Source organism: Vitis riparia, chromosome 14 (assembly GCF_004353265.1).
Source record: "Vitis riparia cultivar Riparia Gloire de Montpellier isolate 1030 chromosome 14, EGFV_Vit.rip_1.0, whole genome shotgun sequence".
NCBI lineage: Eukaryota > Viridiplantae > Streptophyta > Magnoliopsida > Vitales > Vitaceae > Vitis > Vitis riparia.
The window spans coordinates 14,492,163-14,512,402 of NC_048444.1; the positions used below are offsets into that span (position 1 = coordinate 14,492,163).

The 20,240-nt window shown below is 38.5% G+C and overlaps 1 protein-coding gene across 1 annotated transcript in view; it reads right to left on the bottom strand.

Moving 5' to 3' along the window:
* Positions 1–1,108: 1,108 nt before the first annotated feature.
* The window catches only part of LOC117930479, a 33,302-nt gene continuing 14,170 nt past the window's right edge, over positions 1,109–20,240 (bottom strand). Inside the window, exons 2-7 of the mRNA XM_034851133.1 lie at positions 6,009–6,099; positions 5,091–5,282; positions 5,008–5,011; positions 4,529–4,885; positions 4,056–4,282; positions 1,109–1,600 (exon numbers count right to left, since the gene is read on the bottom strand). Coding sequence (XP_034707024.1) covers positions 1,109–1,600; positions 4,056–4,282; positions 4,529–4,885; positions 5,008–5,011; positions 5,091–5,282; positions 6,009–6,099 — 1,363 coding nt within the window. The remainder of the gene's footprint in view (positions 1,601–4,055; positions 4,283–4,528; positions 4,886–5,007; positions 5,012–5,090; positions 5,283–6,008; positions 6,100–20,240) is intronic.

The following is a 20,240-nucleotide window of genomic DNA, read 5'->3' on the forward strand; positions in this document are numbered from 1 at the left end:
AACCACATATGCACCCCAATGGACCACAGACAAACCCATACGAGGCTCGGACACCGACAAAGCCCAAAAGGGGCCCTAGTGGTGCCATATGCGAACGATGGGTGGATGTGACACCCGAAGGATAAATGCCAGTGTCGAGGGACAAAATTGAGGGTCTACACAAACATTTTTCTTTCTCTTTTTTTCAAAGGCTCATTGGCCTTTTATAAGGTGTCCCAACACTATTAAATGAGGTCAAAGGTACCAAGTCTAACTTTTCCTAAGTCAAAAGGGAAATAGTTTTTCATCTTATAATCGAAACCTATTGTGCATAGTGTGTGAATAGCTTAAAGTGGAAGACATAAAGTTGAATTCAATAGAAGTTTCAACAATTCATCAACTTTAATAATCATAATACAAACTCTAAGTCAAGTGAAAAACAAAAATTCAATTTCTCTCATTTTATTTTGAGAATTTTTCCTTAATAACCATGGAGGGTAGAATAAAAACTAGAAAAAATTTTAAAATTAAGCATTAACAACTAAATTACCAAAATAACATAGCATTTAAAATAAAAACTTCCTTCCTCAACTCTTCTCCCCCCAACCAAGCTGAACATTGCCCTCAATGTGGCAAGAGCGATTGAAATTACAGGGAAGAAGTGGTACCTCCTAAGTGATATGAAGTTTGAGTAGAATAGGAGAAACCGCATGTTTCAAAAAACAACAAAAGATATGAGTAGAAGAATTAAAATAAGATTATGCCAAGTATACTAAAAAAAATGATAGATATGTATTACTTTAAGAAAGTACACTATGGAGAAAAAACAAGTAATACATCCAATCCCAATATATAAAACATAAAAAACATGGGATTATGAGTTCTACTAAAGTAAAGAAATACAGAAAATGAACTAGGTAAATGATCAGATGGTGGTGGGAGGATCATGTGGAAATGATGGCTTGGCTGTAGAAGTCTGAATGCTCGGGATGGATGCCTCTATCTGTCCTGTAGTTGTCTCCTCAGGGGGCATAGTCTGCTCGGCTAGAGGAGGGCCTTGGGATGGATCTGTAGGCTCTAATGGGATAGGCATATTGTGCTCAGGTGGGGATAGAATACCCAAATGCTGCTATATCTGCCTAAGGATGGCAGTATGCTGGGTCTGGGTGGCGATAAGCTGATCTTGATGGGCACGTATGGCCGCCATCTGTTGGGTCAGGATGCTCTGAGTAGCGGTTAATATCTGCAAAGTATGACATAGGCCTCTGAACTCTGAAATGGATATGGCAATCCTAGACTCAGATGGATGAGGCTCGGATGCAGCTGGTACAACTGGTGGAGTCCCTAGTGTGGCAGGAGGAGTAGAAGAAGCAACGTCAGGCATAGGTCCTGTAGAGGGTACTATAGGGGCAGGTGCTCTCATGTCCGCAGGTATCTCAACCAACCGTGGCTCCTCTGGATGCTTTGGCTGTGGTATCTCTAGATGCTCTAGCCCAGTTGGGGCTCCTAGCTGTGCGTCATAGGCTGTCATACTAGTCCATTTGTCGAGAGTGAATATCTCTCGGCAAATGTGTCTGCGCTCAAGCTGAGGCTCAAAATGATACCCCAAGTGCTCCAAGATCTGACATAACAATCTCGGGAATAGAAATGGAATGGCATCCGCTCTCAACAGCTTCTTCCTATGGACCTTCTCTTCAAAGTAAAGAAGAGCGGCCATGATGAGATGATGAGGGCCAAAGAAAAATCTCTCTAATATCCTGAACAAGGCTTCTAGTAAAGCTCCTCTCCTCTGCACCATATGCTGAAGTGGATAAATGTTGTGGCGCAGAAGTGCATCGATAAAGAACATGTTGGGTAGGAGCTCATTCCTCAAAAGATATAGGCATGTGAATGTCCCCCTGGACAGTATATGAACCATATCACTCTGAGAAGGATGAGCCCACACTCTATAATCCTCTAGACGTGCTGGCTCATAAGGAATGCGCAGGGCCTCTACTATGTGTCTGGCTTCCAAGATACCATGACATCCGTCAATGGTGAAGTGGATGACAGAAAATCCCAGACGCGATGCGTAGTCATAGACTGATAAAAGTCTAATGCTACACGAGGATAGAAGAAATCCCTTGGAGTCATTAGGTGCTCCAAATGGTACCTTTGTAGCAGATGGAATGAATCTCTGAGCTTTGGCTGAAGCCTGAAGGTTTCTCTATCAAAGCAAAGCTCGGAGTGGAATGGCCTAGCCCAGCAATCCAAATTGCCCTCTATGGGTGGCCGAGTGACCATGGGCCGCCTGATAATCACCTGAGGAGTCATCCCAGAAGGGATCTGAGACTTTGTAGTAGGCGACTAAGGCTTTGATGAAGGCTCTGACGGCTTAACTAGAGTTGATATCCTTGCTTTCTTCTTAGAAGGGCGACTAGCTGACTTCTTAGGACGAGAATAGCTTGCCCTTGGTGTAGTGGGTGGTCTCCTCGTCTCATATCGTCTCAAAGGAAGACTCAGAGGTGGTCCCTCTATTGAAGATGGGACAGCAGGTGGCTGTGAAGGCTCAGTCATGGAGTCTTGCACAGGCGAGACTCTCGATGCTCTGGTGCGGGCTGATGGAGATGGGGTCTTGGCTCCTCGTGTTTTGGCCATGGCCAACTTGGAGAAGGTTGAGAGAGGGTGGCTGGAGGTGCGTGGGGGGCTTTGCTTCAGGTGGAGGTCCCTTGGAATCCCCTTGGAGAAGACGCTCTGGTTTGGCTCAATTTTGCACTTGAGGGGGGGTTTTCGCAGAGCAAATGACCGGTGCGAAATGGAATTTAGCAATTTAAAGGCTCAAGTTAGGATTTAAGTGATGGTTGAGCTTTTCGCAGGAGAAGGCTCATTTCGCAGCCAAGGAGTGATTTCGCAGGCTACTTCGCAGCTGCGAAATGGGAGTGTGGGGCTGCGAAATGGCACTCATGTGCCAAGGAGGTGTTTGCAGCTGCGAAATGAAGCTTTAGAGGATTTTCCAGCCATTTCGCAATTGTGAAATGGGTATTTGGGCTGCGAAATGGCACACGTGTGTGCCTGAGGAGTGTTTCGCAGCTGCGAAAATTTTCATAGGGGGTGGGGCTTGGGTTGCAAAATGATTTCACAGAGGAAGGCTTGTTTCGCAACAAGACCTCGATTTCGTAGAGGGGGCTTTTTAGCTGCGAAATGGTTTTGCAGAGGAAGCCTCATTTCGTAGAGGAGCTATTTGGTTGTGAAATTTTCGCAGGCCAATGAATTTCCTTGATTTTGAGCTCCTTTGGTTCCCTGAGACCTTCCTTCACCTCCTTTGCATTTCCTCCTAAATTTGATCATTCAAAAAGTCTAAGTTACATCAAAATAACATAAATTAAGACTAAGATTACAATAAAAACAATTAATAAAGCAAATAAATTGGAAAAATTAAGCAAATATATGGACTTTGGCAAGACCAAGTCCATCTAACCCCTTTTTGGTTAGGATTTATGTGGCTCAAGGAGGTTGAATTCCTCCTTATCTTGATTGAATGGCTCCATGAATGGTTTGAGACGATGACCATTGACTTTAAAAGTGTTTGTGTTGTTGGAATTTAGTAGTTCCACCACTCCATTGAGATGCACTTGGTGAATAATGAAATGGCCTGTCCACCTTGACTTCAGCTTCCCAGGAAAGATGTGGAGCCTTGAGTCATAGAGTAAGACTCTTTGTCCTTTCCGGAATTCTTTGTTGGAGATTAACTGATCATGCCATCTCTTCATCCTCTGTTTTGCAACTTTGGAATTGATGTAGGCATCATTTCTTAATTCCTCCATCTCATTAAGGTCTAAGCACCTCTTTGCCCCGATTCTAATCAAGTCCATGTTTACCTTCTTGATTGCCCACCAAGCCTTATATTCAACTTCCATAGGGAGATGACATGCTTTGCCATAGACTAGGCGATAAGGAGACATGCCAAGAATAGTCTTATAAGTTGTTCTATATGCCCATAGTGAATCATGGAGCTTAACAGACCAATCTCTTCTGCTTATGTTCACCACCTTCATCAATATATTCTTGATTTCCCTGTTTGCTAGCTCAACTTGCCCGGAAGTCTGAGGGTGATAAGGTGTAGCTACCTTATGCTTCACCCCATACTTGGCTAAAAGGGTTTCAAAAGGCTTGTTGCAAAAATGAGTACCCCCATCACTGATTATGGCCTTGGGTACCCCAAATCTTGAGAAGATGTTCTCTTTGAGAAACTTGAGAACCACTCTGTGATCATTGTGTTTACAGGGGATTGCCTCTACCCATTTAGAAACATAGTATACCCCCACTAAAATATAAGAGTTACCAAAAGACATTAGGAAAGCTCCCATGAAGTCGATGCCCCAAACATCAAAGAGATCAACTATTAGAATGGGGTCCATAGGCATTTGATTCCTTCGTGTTAGCTTCCCGAGCCTTTGACATTTATCACAACTCCTACACATGGTGTGGACATCTTTGAAGAGTGATGGCCAACTAAACCCCGATTGCAACACCTTCATGGCTGTTTTCTGAGAGGTAAAGTGGCCTCCACATGCACTCTCATGACAATGATTGAGGATTCCTTGTTGCTCTTCTTCAGGGACACATTTTCTTATTATTTGATCTGCACAATACTTGAAAAGGAAAGGTTCTTCCCAATAATAGGCATGAATCTTTGCAAAGAAGTGCTTCGTATCTTGTGCTTTCCACTCACTTGGAATTTCACCAGTAACTAGATAGTTAGCAATATGAGCATACCAAGGAGTGTTTCCTAGTAACATAAGTGATTCCTCTGGAAAGTCATCATTAATATGTAAAACATGGGAATTTTGTGCTATAGCCAACCTTGAAAGGTGGTCAGCTACCACATTCTCCACTCCTTTCTTATCTTTGATTTGGAGATTGAACTCTTGTAGTAAGAGAATCCATCTAATCAACCTTGCTTTTGCATCTTGCTTTGTCAATAAATACTTTAAGGCTGAATGGTCAGTGAAAATAATGATGAAAGAACCTACTAGATAAGCATGAAACTTGTCTAAGGCAAATACTACAACTAACAATTCTTTCTTTGTGGTTGTGTAATTCCTTTGAGCTTCGTTCGATGTTTTTCTTACATAGTAGATCACATAGGGCTTTCCATCTTCTCTTTGGCCAAGAACAGCTCCTATAGCAAAGTCACTGGCATCACACATCACTTCAAAAGGTAGTTGCCAGTTAGGAGCCCTCACTATTGAAGCGGTTGTCAAGAATTGCTTTAGTTGATCAAAACTCCTTAGATACCTTTCATCCCATACAAATTTAGCATCCTTAGCCAATAATTCACAAAGAAGCTTTGAAAGCTTAGAGAAGTCTTTTATAAACCTCCTGTAAAACCCTACATGGCCAAGGAATTGCGTTACTCTTTTTACAGTTGTTGGGGATGGCAATTTGACAATAAGTTCCACCTTTGCTTTATTAACTTCAATGCCTTTCTCGGAGATGATGTGGCCAAGGACAATTCCTTGTTATACCATAAAATGACATTTCTCCCAGTTGAGCACCAAGTCCTTTTTAATGCATCTGTTCAGAACCGCTTCTAAGTTGACTAAGCATTCTTCAAATGTACTTCCATATATGGTGATGTCATCCATGAAAACCTCCATAATTCACTCCACCATATCACTGAAGATACTTAGCATACATCGTTGGAATGTTGTAGGTGCATTACATAAACCAAAAGGCATTCTTCTGTAAGCATATGTTCCAAATGGACATGTAAAAGTGGTCTTCTCCTGGTCTTCAACATCGATTTCTATTTGAAAATACCCGGAGTAGCCGTCCAAGAAACAATAGAAAGCATGGCCTGAGACTCTCTCCAACACTTGATCAATAAATGGCAATGGAAAATGATCCTTCCTTGTCACAACATTCAATTTTCTATAATCAATACACACCCTCCAACCTGAAGTGAGGCGTGTAGCAACTTCTTCTCCCTTTTCATTTTGGACCACCGTGATCCCTGACTTCTTTGGTACCACTTGAGTAGGACTCACCCATGGGCTATCTGATATGGGGTAGATAATACCTGCTTGAAGCAGCTTTAGGACCTCAGCTCGTACCACCTCTTCCATATGAGGATTCAATCTTCTTTGAGGTTGACGAATTGGTTTAGCTTCTTCTTCCATATATATATGATGTGTACAAACCAAAGGACTGATGCCTTTCAAGTCAGATATTTGCCATCCTATTGCTTTCTTACACCTCTTGAGAACTTCAAGTAGACACATCTCCTGAGGAGTAGTAAGAGATGAAGATATAACAACATGGCACTTTTGATTCTCTTCTAGGTATGTATATTTCAACTCTGTGGGTAGGGGCTTCAGATTGAGCTTTGGGGTCTCCTCTTTAGCAGCTTCTTATGCTTCATTTTTATTGAACAAAGGTAGAATTTCTTCTCTCTTCCTCCAATCTTGTAGAGCAGCAAGCATATCTGAGGGTTCAAGCAACCCTTCTTCAAGATCCCCAAAACTTTCATTCAACTTCTCTTGCATTTTCTAATTACAATGCTCCTCCACTAGAGTGTCAATGATGCACACCTCTTCTGGACCTTCTTCTTCTTTCGGAGTGATTGGCTTTTTAGACATATAGAAGATATTAAGTTCCAATGTCATGTTGCCAAATGTGAGTTGCATGAGTCTATTCCTACAATTTATGATTGCATTTGATGTAGCAAGGAATGACCTTCCAAGGATGATAGGAACATAATTAGTTTCCTTGACAATTGGGTCTATGTCTAGAATAACAAAGTCTACTGGATAGTAGAAATTATCAACTTGAACTAAGACATCTTCAATTATCCCCCTTGGAAATTTCACTAATCTATTTGCTAGAGATAGAGTGATTGATGTTGGCTTTAATTCACCAAGTCCCAATTTCTTGTAGACCGAGTATGGTAGCAAATTCACACTTACTCCCAAGTCTAACAAAGCTTTCTCCACTATAGTTCCTCCAATCATGACTGAGATGGTAGGACAACCCTGATCTTTTTACTTCAAAGAAGACTTGCATTGTATGATAGCACTTACTTACTCAGTCAAGAAGGCTTTCTTATTCACATTCAACCCTCTTTTGATAGTACACAAGTCCTTTAGGAATTTTGCATAAGTTGGAACTTGTTTAATCATATCTAGCAATGGGATATTGACCTTCACTTGTCTCAATACTTTAAGAATTTCTGATGCATTTATGATTCCCTTTTTCCCATGCAAAGCTTGAGGAAAAGGTGGAGGTGCACGTTTCTTCATCACATCTTCCTTGATAAGTACTTTCTCTGGAGTTGCTTTCACTATTGAATCATGGTCCTCTTTTCCTTCTCTACTATCTTCCTTCTTTCCTTTGATTTCCTCCATCTTCTCTGTCTCTTCTTCTTCTTGTTTCTCAACATGTGGCTTGGGTGTTGGCAGCTCAACCTTTTTACCACTCCTTAGAGTGATCAAGGCTTTGACATTTCTCACCTGAGAAGATTCTCCCTCATGAGTTTCCACTTCATGGATACCCTTGGGGTTTTGGTGAGGTTGAGAAGGAAATCTCCCATTTTCTTGCACTGTGTATGGTTAGTGAGCCTTGAGATTGAGTATTGGAGATTATCCATCTTCTGAGATAAGTCATTTTGCATTCCATCCATCCTTTTATTCAATGTATTCTCTACACTGTCAATTCTTTGACTGAGTTGAGCATTGATGGATTTCTAATCTCCGACAAAATCTCCCACAACCTTGCTTAGATTCACTATTGCTTGTTCAAGATTTGAAGCTTGTTGAGATGCTTGAGCTGGTTGTGCATACTGAGGTGCTCTTGGCTTCCAGGAGAAATTTGGATGGTTCCTCCAATTTGAGTTGTAAGTATTTCCATATGAAGCATTGTTGTTGGGCTTGAATTGTCCAATGACATTTGCTTGATCTCCAAACATTTCCCTAGCAGCTGGAATTGTAGGGCACTCCTCCACCAAGTGCCCATAAGATTGACAAATAGAACATGGCTTGACTTGCACTGGTGTTTCAACAACGGCTTGCACTTCATGTATCTTTTTCAACTCTAGCTCCTCCAATCTTCTTGTCATAGTTGCAACCTTTGCTTTCATATCAACATCTTCATTCAAGGTGTACATCCCAGCCTTAGCATTAAAGGCATTTGGTTGAGACTTCGTCTTCCGTACTTCTCCTTTGTTCGGTTCATCCCATCCCCTTGAAACTTCAACTAGATAACTCAAGAAATCCATGGCTTCCTCCGGATTCTTACTCATAAAATCTCCTCCACACATAGTCTCGAGGAGTTGCTTCATCGAGGAAGACATCCCATCATAAAAGTAACTCACCAATAGCCATGTATCAAAACCATGGTGAAGACAAGCATTGATGGCTTCCATGTATCTTTCCCAACACTCATAGAATTTCTCATTCTCCTTAGCTGAGAAGTTTGAAATTTATCTTTTCAAGCCATTTGTTCTATGAGTAGAGAAAAATTTCTTAAGGAATTCAGCTTGCAAATCAGTCCAAGTTCAGATACTCCTTGGCCTTAAAGAATTAAGCCAAATCTTGGCCTTATCCTTCAAAGTAAAAGGAAATAGCTTTAGCCTCATCAAGTCGATTGAAGCTCCTTCCTCTTGGAATGTATTACAAACATCTTCAAATTCCTTGATATGTGCATAGGGGTTCTCACTTTCCATCCCATGGAAAGTAGGTAGAAGTGGAACAATATGTGGTCTAATTACTAACTGCTCTGTAGGGGGCACTATACATGATGGTGCACTCATACGAGGTGGATGCATGCGGTCCCTCATTGGTCTAAATGCATTGGGATTATCCTGGTGACCATGGTGACTGCTGATCTTCAAGTGTAGCTTCCATGATATTCAAGCCTAATTCCAACTCCTTGTTATGAGGTGTTTCAAGTTTCACAAGCCTTCCTCCACTATCTCGTATCCAATTTGGCATACACAACTAGTATCAATTGTAACAAAAACAAAGAAACAAAAGAAAACAAAACTACAAAAAGACTAAGATTAACCAAAACTAAATTAAAAGATATGCTAAAATATGAACAAGTAGAAGAAACAATTAAAAGAGTTAGTAAAATGAAAGAAAAATCACCAAACTTGTGATGAAGATCACAAGCACTCTAAAAAGATAATGTCACTTTGAAGTTGGCACCTTCCCCGGCAACGGCACCATTTGATTTCATTCCCAGTTGGTGTATTAGCTGATTCTTGTCCTCTCAATGGTCCCCGACAACGACACCGTTTGATTTCGTGCCCAACTGGTGTATGTCCTATTGATTGGTGCTCAATCAACTGGTGTACCTTGATTTCAATCTTCAGACGGGAGTAATCAACAAAATTTATAACCTATATCACCATGTACTAGGATAGCCTCAGCTAGCATAGCATAGTGGCTCTAGGATCGTTCACTGGGAAGGGTTTTCAACTCACAATTGATATTAATTCAAAGTTGAATTGGTGTTTTTTCATTTCAAGGTTAGATTTAAAAGAAAACATAAACTTTGATTGAAAAAGGATTGGTTTTAAGCTAACCAAAAATAGTAACTAATTTTAAGTACAAAGAAAAGTGTTTCTTGGAGTTTTTGGATCACTAGGGTCAGGCTCCTAATACAAAAATAGAGTTCCGGTCACTTGAATCTTTTCCTCGCATTGGAGATTTAACATAATTATTTCTCTAACCGGTTTGGTACAGATGCTTCCCTTTTATGGATTCAAACACTAAATCCCTCTTACCGATTCATCTTGCAATGGCTCGTGCCTCTCACTAGCATTTACCATTCAAGGTGATCCTTAACCTTAGATTTTCCTTCGCAAGCTTGCAAGAGATAACTAATGGATGTCTCCTTAGAGTCCAAAAGCTTACCAAGTGTTGGCTATTCTAGAAAATCCTACCTTTGAACCACCTCTAAAAGGCTCACAAGAGATAAACTAGTTCATCTCAATGGACGGAGATCACTTACCTTACCAAGTGTTGGCCCAGGTGATTTAAAGGTGTTTTAAGTTAACTTAAAACATAGAAACCATTAACGGGTCACACTTTCTCTTCATTAAAAGCTGAAACAATAAAACTTCCAATTGTTGCATTCGGCACCTTACCCAGCTTCCTTAACTCCAAGAGACAAAAGGCCTAGCCACTCATTCTCTAAGGAAACATCCTCAGAGCTTGTTTGGCTAGTAAGAAAAATACAATCAAAATGAGTAGGTAAGGCAGAGCAAAGCTCTATGTATTACTTTCTTCAAAACTACACAAAAAGTTGGTCTCTAAGAACCAGCTCCCGAGATGTCTGAGTAAAGAAAATTACAAAACTATATATAAGAGGTTATTCACCCTTTGTTCTTACTTACTAACTAAGGAATCCTATGATTGGTGGATTACAAGGAGAAAATGGGGATTTAAACAACAAATATCTGAAGAAAAAATCTAAAAGAGTCGGTCACAAATATCTGGAAGCACTCAAGTGGATTTCACAGCATGCAACATGGGCTGCGAGATTTCGCAAGCTGAAAGTCTCCATTTCGCAGCCAAAGGTTGATTTCGCAGCTGTAAAATCAGCTTTCAGCTTGGTGCAATTGGCTTCCAATAACTTCTTCATTTCAGCTCTGATTTGCACACCGTTTGAAGCGTTGGACTCCTGACTTCCCGATCTTCGAAACAACATATAGTATGAATGAAATGGACTCCAGAAAGTGCTCTAAACATGTCCAACAGTTGTTGTCCTCTTGAATTCTTCATGTTAGATTTCTCTCTTTGTTTCTTCTCCTTGCATTCATGATTTTCTTTTGGCAAAGGATTATAAAGCTCCAAAGCTTGGGTTCTTCATGTAAATGAGCTTCCATTTGCTTTGCCATGGATTCTAAAGAACTCTCCTCAATCTTGGATTGCTTTGGTGATAAAAAAGCTATCAAAAACACCAAAACTTAACATAATTTGATTAGAAACGATTGCAAGGGTCCTTAAGATGCCAATTGAGTTAAAAGGTAATAATTAATACTCAAAAGTGTTTAAAAGAGTTAATTACAAGCTATAAAATAGCATTTTTTGAGTAGTAATCAATGATCAAAGCCACATTTTTCCATTTAGGCCGTGAGAGCTACCATATTTCAGTTTAGGTGTTAAGAACCACACTTTTAGGCATTCGAAGCCACCATTTTGAGTGTAGGCATTCAGAGCCACGGTTTTAGACATTTAGAGCCACATTTATTTACAATTTAGGCATTTAGAGTCACCTTATTTCAGTTTAGGCGTTGAGAGCCATCGTTTTTAGTTTAGGCGTTCAGAGCCACAATTTTAGGCATTCAGAGCCACCATTTTTAGTTTAGGCACTTAGAGCCACTATTTTCAATTTAGGCGTTCAAAGCCATAGTTTTAGGCGTTCAAAGCCACCTCTTTTTATGTTTAGTCATTTAGAGCCACAGTTTTAGGCATTTAGAGCCACCATTTTCAGTTTAGACGTATAGAGCCACCCTATTTCAGTTTAGGAGTTCAAAGTCACCTCTTTTTCAATTTAGGCATTTAGAGCCACAATTTTAGGCATTCAGAGCCATCATTTTTAGTTTAGGCGTTCAGAGCCACTTTTTTTAGTTTAGGCGTTTAGAGTCACTATTTTCAGTTTAGGCGTTTAAAGCCGCAATTTTAGGAGTTTAGAGCCACATTTTTTCTTTTTTTTTAGTTTAAACGTTCAGAACCACCATATTTCAATTTAGGCGTTCAAAGCCATCTTTTTTGGCTTAGGCGTTCAGAGCCATTTTTTTCGATTTAGTCGTTCAGAGCCACAATTTTAGGCGTTCAAAGCCACTTTTTAATGTTTATTATTTATTATTTATTTATTTTCAGTTTAGGCATTCATAGCCATAGTTTTAAGCATTCAGAGCCATCCTCCTTTCGTTTAGGCATTCAGAGCCACATTTTTCAATTTTAGTTGTTCGAACCGTAGTTTTAAGCGTTCAAAGCCATATTTTTTTAGTTCAGGCATTCAAAGCTGTAGTTTAAGCATTCAGAGTCATAGTTAGCATTCAGAGCCACCTCTTTTATATTAGGCTTTTAGAGCCATTATTTTTCCCATTCTTGGCGTTTAGAGTCATAGTTTCCTAGTGTCATCATATTCGTCATAGGTCTATTAGTTCATTACTAGGGTTTCCTATAACCCTTTTATCTAGGTTTCTTCTTTTCCTTTGTTTGATCCATCTTCTAGCTTATCAGGTCATGTGCTAGGACAAAATTTGTGGTCCTTTCTTAGTTTTTCGGTATAGTTCACTCCATACCACTCATTACTCATGTTTCCACTCATATTCCTTACACTCTTGATCCATACCAAAGAAGGACATATTTATAGACCCTCCATTTTGTCCTCTTAACACATGTAACACTAGGTGTCTTCCTATACTTCTCTCTTGACTCATAGTCATCCCTCGGTGGCCCATCAGTGTCTTCATTTTTTAAGCAACATTCATGGACCCTTCATTGAGGGACTCATTTAAACCCACATTGTGACCTTGACCACCTTTCGTCCTTAGGTTAGATCCCACTTAGGTTCACCTAGGCCCACTCTAGTTCACATAGGCCCATTTAGGCACACTTAGCTTGTTTAGGCACACCTAGACTCACTTAAGTTTGCTAGGCCTACTTAGGATCACCCTAGGTCACTCAGGTCACTTAAAGGTTGTCTAGGCTTAAGTTCACTCAGGTTGGATCCTAGTTTTGATTGCTTGATTTTGAGTTTAAGTGAGCTATGGCATGATTTGGAAAATTACATGAGATTGAAGATTCTACATGAAGTAATATTTTGATTTTCTTATGTGTGCATGTATTTATGTTTACTTTTATTTTAAATTGCATGATTTCTATTTTTTATTTTTATTTTTATTTTTGCACGAGACTGGTATTTTGTTTTTGTTTTTGTTTTTTTTTGTTTTTGTTGCATATCTGTGATTAATAATTGATTCTAAATGATTGATAATTGATTTGAAAAAATACAAGTGATTGAGGTATTAATTTTTTAATTGCATAACTTTCATTTTTAATTTGCAATTGCATGCTTTTTACTTTGATCTTTATTTTGTTTTGCATGGGACTGGAATGTTGCAAGTTAGAGAGGATCCCCTTGGTGTACACGATTTCCACAATAATGGGAACGAGATCATGATAGTTTGGAGATATTTTTGGATGAAAGAGATTCAATTAGCTTTGGTTTTTGGAAAAGATTTTCAATAAGCACACATGTATGGAAGGATTTTGATTTAGCAATGGGCATGGGCTGCCATAAAAATGGAAGGACAACCACACATGAAGGGAAGGCACCCTATTGAAAAAGGGACGAGTCATGCATAAAGAATCAAGATGCACAACCACATCCTGATATTCCCATAACCATTCTTTGATTTTGATTGGACTTTCCAATGTCCTCCAATATCCTCCACATCCATGGTATAAGGGATATTCCACATGCATGATAAAGATGGGGGACTTTCTACAATAGTAGCTAGTAGATTTCTGGGAGGATCTATACGAAGGCATCTTGGATAGAAAAGAGAAGAAGAGCATAATAGAAGAAGAAAGAGGAACAAAAAAGGGGGGTTGTGAAGAATAGAGTAGAGAGAGAGAAGAAGAGCAGAACAAAGAGAAGGTGAGAGGAACCAGAGGAACAATAAGAGTTGGAAGAAGAAAAGCAGAGGAAAAGTTATGTTGTGCAGGAGAAGACAATGAAACACTGGAAATGGAGCATTAGCGCTTAAGCAAATCCTACCAAGTGCAGTCACTGTATACTTCATTTTCTTCCATTTTTCACACTATTTTGTTCCATCTCTTGTTGACATTTGAGATTCATTATGATGATTATTAGAATTGAGAGAATAAAGAGAGAAAGAAGCAAGAGAGAGAAAAGACCTAGGAGAAATATGGAAGGAGTTCTTATTAAATCCTTTATTTTTCATCTTTACAAAACAAACCTCAATATTTATACCACAATTGTTTCTACCCACTAACAAACTTGCTTACACGTGTACAACACTAACAACATATTATAACAAACTAACAACATAACAAACTAACAGATTAACAACTTATTTTATAATCCAAACATCCCCCCTCAAACTTAGAGTACTTAAATCAAGAACTCTAAGTTTGCTTCTAAGCAAAGGAAATTTGGAATTAGGTATAGGTTTGGTAAAAAGATATGTTTTTTAGTCACTGGAAGGAACATGTCTCACATCAATAAGCTTCTGAATAACTTTCTCATGCATAAAATACAAATCAAGCTCAATATGCTTGGTTCTAGCATGTAAAACTGGATTTGAAAATAACAATACTATGCTCAGATTATCACACCATACAATTGGAGTTCTTGGTAATGTGATCCTCAATTCACTTAATAAGGCAATTAACCATGTGATCTCAACAATTAGTCCAACTAAGCTTCTGTATTCTGCCTTTGTAGATGACTTAGAGACAATATGTTGTTTCTTTGAGTACCAAGAAACTAGATTTTTTCCAAGATAAACACAATAGTTGGATGTAGATTTTCTATCATTTGGACTTGATGCCCAATCAACATCACAAAATCCCACTAAATTTAAAGTACTTGAATAGGTCAAATGAAGTCCATATTGAATAGTGTTTTTCAAGTATCTAAGTATTCTCTTTATTGCTTGCCAATGTTCTTCTTGTGGATCCTTCAGATATTGATAAACTCGATTGACACAAAAGGAAATTTCTGGCTTAGTGATAGTGACATATTAAAGTGCACCTACAACACTCCTATAGAGTTAAACATCTTTCACAGTACAACTTCCAAATGCTGTAAGTTGTTAACCAATGATCATGGGAGTATTAATGCCATTTTCATTGTTCATTTTGGCTTTGCATTAGAGATCGTGCACATAATTTGAGACAAGTGTAGACCTTCAGTAGTATGTTTCACCTATATGCCTAAGAAATAGTCTATCTCAGCATCTTTAAGAGAAAAACTCTTGTTTAACTATGAGATTAACTATTGAATTACACAAGGATTGTTGCTAGTAACTAGTATATCATCAACATATACTAGGAGAAAGGTAGTGTGATCCATAGTGAACCTTGTGAATAAAGATCGATAAGATTTAGCAGATGTAAAACCAAGACCTATAAGTGCTTCGTAGAGTTTCTCAAACCAAGCACGTGGTGCGTATTTAAACAATATAGAGATTTGTGGAGCTTGCATACCAAATGAGAAGTAGACTTTTCAATAAAACCTTTAGGTTGTTCCATATAAACTTCTTCTTGTAGATCTCCATTTAAAAAGGCATTGTTGATATCAAGTTGTTGAATTTTCTAGTTTCTCGATAATGTTATAGTGAGAACCATCCTAATTGTAGTAAGCTTCACAACAGGGCTAAATGTTTCTATATAATCAAATCTAGTTGTGTGGTGAAACCCTTTTGCAATAATTCTAGCTTTATATTTGTTAATAGAACCATTTGAATTTTCTTTAACTTTGAAAACCCACTTGCATCCTGTTACTTTTCTACCAGCTAGAAGGTCAACCAAAGACCACATATTGTTTCTCAAGAGAGCAGAATATTCATCTATCATGGTTATTTTCTAGTTCTTCTTTTGCAAGGCTTCATCAACAGACTAAGGCTCTTTGGTAACACTGTATACTTTTGGTTTAAAGATGTCCTTCTTAGATCTGGTGACCATAGAGTGTGTATTTACAACAGTATTTGGGATAAATGATGATACAATGGGAGCATTAGAGTCTTGACAATTTTCCAAGTGAGTGGCTGTGTTGACATGAGGAATGAGAGCAAAGGAAATAGGTGATGAGGTTGTAGAAATGGAAGAGGCAGGTTGTACAGAAGAAAGAATTGGTGGTGATTGACTTAAGGAGAGAGGTTGAGAAGTGGAAGAATGTTGAGGTTGAAAGGAAAGAGATTCTAAAACTGGAAATAGATTTTCATAAAAAATAACATCTCTAGATATGAAAATTCTACCGAAGGAGTCTAAACACTTGTAGCTTTTATGAGTGAGGCTATAACCTAGAAAGGTACATTGTATAGACTGAAAGACAAGTTTATGGCTATTATATGGTCTAGTGTTAGGATAGCGAGCACAACCAAATATTCTAAGAGCCTTGTAATCAAGAACATGATTAAAAAGAAGTTGTAAAGGAGACTTACCCTGTGAAACTGGAGAGGGTAGCCTGTTATGCAAGAACACGACTATTCTGAATCATTCATCCCAATATTTGAAAGGCATTGAGGCTCTAGCAAGTAAGGTAAGACCTTTCTCAACAATATGTCCATGCTTTCTCTCAACAACACCGTTCTGTTGGTGAGTGTGAGGACAAGAAATTCTATGAATAATGCCATTTATAGTAAGGTAATCAGTAAAAGCATGAAATTCACCCCCCAATCAGATTGTAGGCATTTAATTTTGAACCCTAACTGTAATTCAGCTTGAGCCTTGAAATTCTGAAAGGTTTGAAATGAATCTGATTTGTTTCTTAAGAGATAGATCCAAGGATACCTAGAAAAGGCATCCACAAAACATATATAGTACTTATAGCCAGTGGATGATTGAACAGGTGATGGTCCCCATAAATTTGAGTACACTAGTTGTAAAGGTTCTTGATATTCATATATAGAAGTAGGAAAGGGGAGCATATGTATTTTTCCAATACAACAAGCTTTACATACAGAATCGGGTAGAATTTTATTGAATTTGGAAAGTTTACAAAGACTCATAACAGTTTGTATAATCTTGAAAGATGGATGACCAAGTCTGTCATGCCAAAGACTAATTGTAGAACTACCATTCTGAGGTTTGAAATCTGAAACATGTACTGACACTTGACAGTTTACACTAGGATTGGATTGACGGGAAGTGATACTTTGTGAAAGAGAAGCTTAAGATGGAGCAGATTTTGAAGCTGAATTTGTGATGAATCAAACTCCAGAACAACAATTTTGGAAACCTAATCTTTGACAAGACCAAAATTAGGATGGAACTCAAAAAATACATTGTTGTCTCTAGCAAATTTATATATACTCAACAAATTCTTTGTGATTTCATGAACATGAAGAAGATGATTTAAAGACAGAAGTTGAGAAGTGAAAGGAGAGGAAAACTATGAAAGACCAATGTTTAATAGAGAGTCCCATACCATTGCCAACATGAACTTGCTCATTGCCATGATATGGTGTGTGTTCAACTAGATTATTGGCATTTGCAGTCACATGGTTCGAGGCACCCGAGTATGGATACCAATTGTTTCACAAATGTTTTCTAGTGTAGCCATTAGGACTTGCATGTTAGGCTTGTTGCCACCCTAAACCTGTGTTTGAGGTGGCCATTGAAAACTAGGATCATATTTGTAGTAACACCTATCTATAAAATGACCAAACTTCATGCAAACTTGACATACCAGCTTTTCAGCATTAGCAGTAGCATTATTATTCCAAGTATTCCAGGATCTTTGACCAGCATTGTTAAAACCACCTCTACCTTGAAAATCACCCCTTCCTCTCGGAGAAAAATTACTTCTGCCAAAATTAGGGCTAAATTGATTGTTACTAGTAAAACCTCTACCTTGAGAAAAATTGTCTCTACCAAAGTTACCCAGACCTTGTGTAATATTAATAGAAGCAGTTTCAGAGTTTAAACTCTTACCGTGTTTCTCAATCCTAGCCTCTTGTGCTAATAAAAGAGACTCAATTTCCTTTATTGAATAATCCTTAGTTCGAGAATTAATTGTGAGAAAGAATGTGTCGTATTCACTAGGCAATCCATATGTGATAGCATTAATGTGATATTTTACAGAGAGATTCACACCAATAAGAACAAGCAAATCAACAAAACCACGAATTTTAAGCAGATATTCATTCATACTCAGAGATTCTTTTTTGGTGTTCTAAAGTAAGGTTTTATACTGTAAGATTTTAGCACGTGTTTGAGAAGCAAAATATATCTTAAGTGTCTTCCAAATTTGAAAAATAGATTCACAATTTACACACCTCGAAAGAACTTCTTTAAACATTGATGAAAGAAGCCAAGAAACCAAGAGTCGATCTTGTTGTTTCCAATCAAGAAAATCTTGATTCTCTATTCCTCAAGATCGATCTTCTGAACTTTGAAATTTTAACTGTGGATCACGAGCTCCAGTGACAAAATGCTAAAGATTGTGACCACGAATTGTTGAGAAAATTTGTTTTCTCCAAATAAAAAAAAAATTATGATTTTCGAGCTTAACTGAGGTAAAATGATTGAATGAAATAGGGACAAAATGACTAGAAGAAGAAGATTCTAGGGTTTGTTAAGATTTCTCCATTGATGAAGTTGAATGCTCTAATACCATATTAGAACTGAGAGAATAAAGAGAGAAAGAAGCGAGAGAGAGAGAAAGGGCCTAGGAGAAATCTGGAAGGAGTTCTTATTAAATTCTTTGTTTTCCATCTTTACATAACAAACCTCAATATTTATACCACAATTGTTTCTACCCACTAACAAACTTGCTTACACGTGTACAACACTAACAACATATTATAACAAACTAACAGCTTAACAACTTATTATATAATCCTAACAATGATTAAGGGTGGACATTAGAAATCATGCCTATTTCTATAGAATTTGAGATCACTTGTGTATATTTTATGTTTGATTACTCTGTTTCTATAGAATATAAGATTATGCTCTATTTCTTTTGTTTTATTTTGGTTCCCCTATGAGATGCATGTAATCATACTTTTGGTTTTTGATTAAAAACCCAATTGGTTTCTATCACTTGTTTAGGCCCACTAAAGTATGAGACGGGGCTTTGTTCAATGATTCGTTGCTTCATTTCGTTTTCTCCATCCATGCTCTATTTTTGTTGTTTACACTTTGTTCCCGGTGCTCGCTTTTCTTGAAAGCGTTATACTGCAACTGGAATCCCGTTGATCAACTATCCTTGGCTATGGTTGCCCGTCATAAGTTCTTTATGGGTCTAGAGGCAGTGGCGTGTTGGTGCTCTCCTTGGCCATAGTTTTGATTCTCATTACTTTGGAGGGATGCCCCTAGTTGCCTCTGGAATCATCTATTTAAGAATGCACCGAAAAGTTAGAGATGTTGTCCTTTTTTTTTAGTGTCGTCTGTTTGAGATTTTGCTAACTGTGGGCTATTCAAGGAGAGACTAGAGAAATTAAAGAAGCTTAGATATGGGAGGAAATACAGTCCACACGCATTGCTTGAGCGGGAAGAAAAGAAAAGTAGCAGAGGAGTATTGGGAAGGACTTCCAGTTTTTACTCTAGCTTATATTTCTGCTTTCATTCCTCCGTTTCTGGTGTGTTTGGGGTGCTGAATATTATGGCTAGGTTGGCCGTCTTGGTTGGGGTGTTTTTGGGAGACATGTCTGGATATTTCCGATCTTTTGTGTAGTAAGCTTCAATACAAATGGCGACATTCTTGTGTCAAGCCCTGGTGAAGGGCTCCATTACAATCATATGTTGACATAGGAGGCTGAGATACCCAGATATAGGAAATCAAAGAAGCAGTTGAATTCTTTCTAATACATTCCGAATAGAATGGGACATTGGTATCGAGCCTTCTAAGGGGTTACATTATATAAAGAGCTTGGAACAGGGAAGACCTTGCTTGCAAAGGCAGTTGTAAACTCCACATCGACAATTTTCTCACATGTTGATTGGCAGTGAGTTAATTCAAAAATATTTGGGAAATATGCCAAAATTAGTGAGGGGCTGTTTAGAGTTGCTGATAATCTCTCACCTTCAATTATCTTCATTGATGAAATTGATGCAGTCAGTACAAAGTGAATGACGCAATAATGTGGTTATCATTACAACTCAAAAATGGAGAAGTGGTATTTTATGTCATTTCCTGGTCATCTTGCTTACATGATGCTTGAGGAAAATTCACGCTTTGGAAGGCATGGTTTTTAGAGGTCGGTATCAAACAACTGGTGCAGTAATTACAGGAGCTGAAAGAAGCATTCCCAGTCTTTGACAAGGATCAGTCCTCAGGACTCAACAGGACCACTCAAAACGCACACCGTCTCCATTGCTCACAACCTAACTGTGACTACGCTTAGCTAAGATGATGATTTCGCCTTCAAGAGGAGCTATCCAAAGCCGATGCCATGGTCATTTATTCTGATAGTTGTGATGGGTTTTTCCGCTGGAGATCCAATTTTGGAAACCCTCATCTCCGCTGGTGCTTCCCATGCAAAATGGTAATTCCAATTGATAAAATGGAGG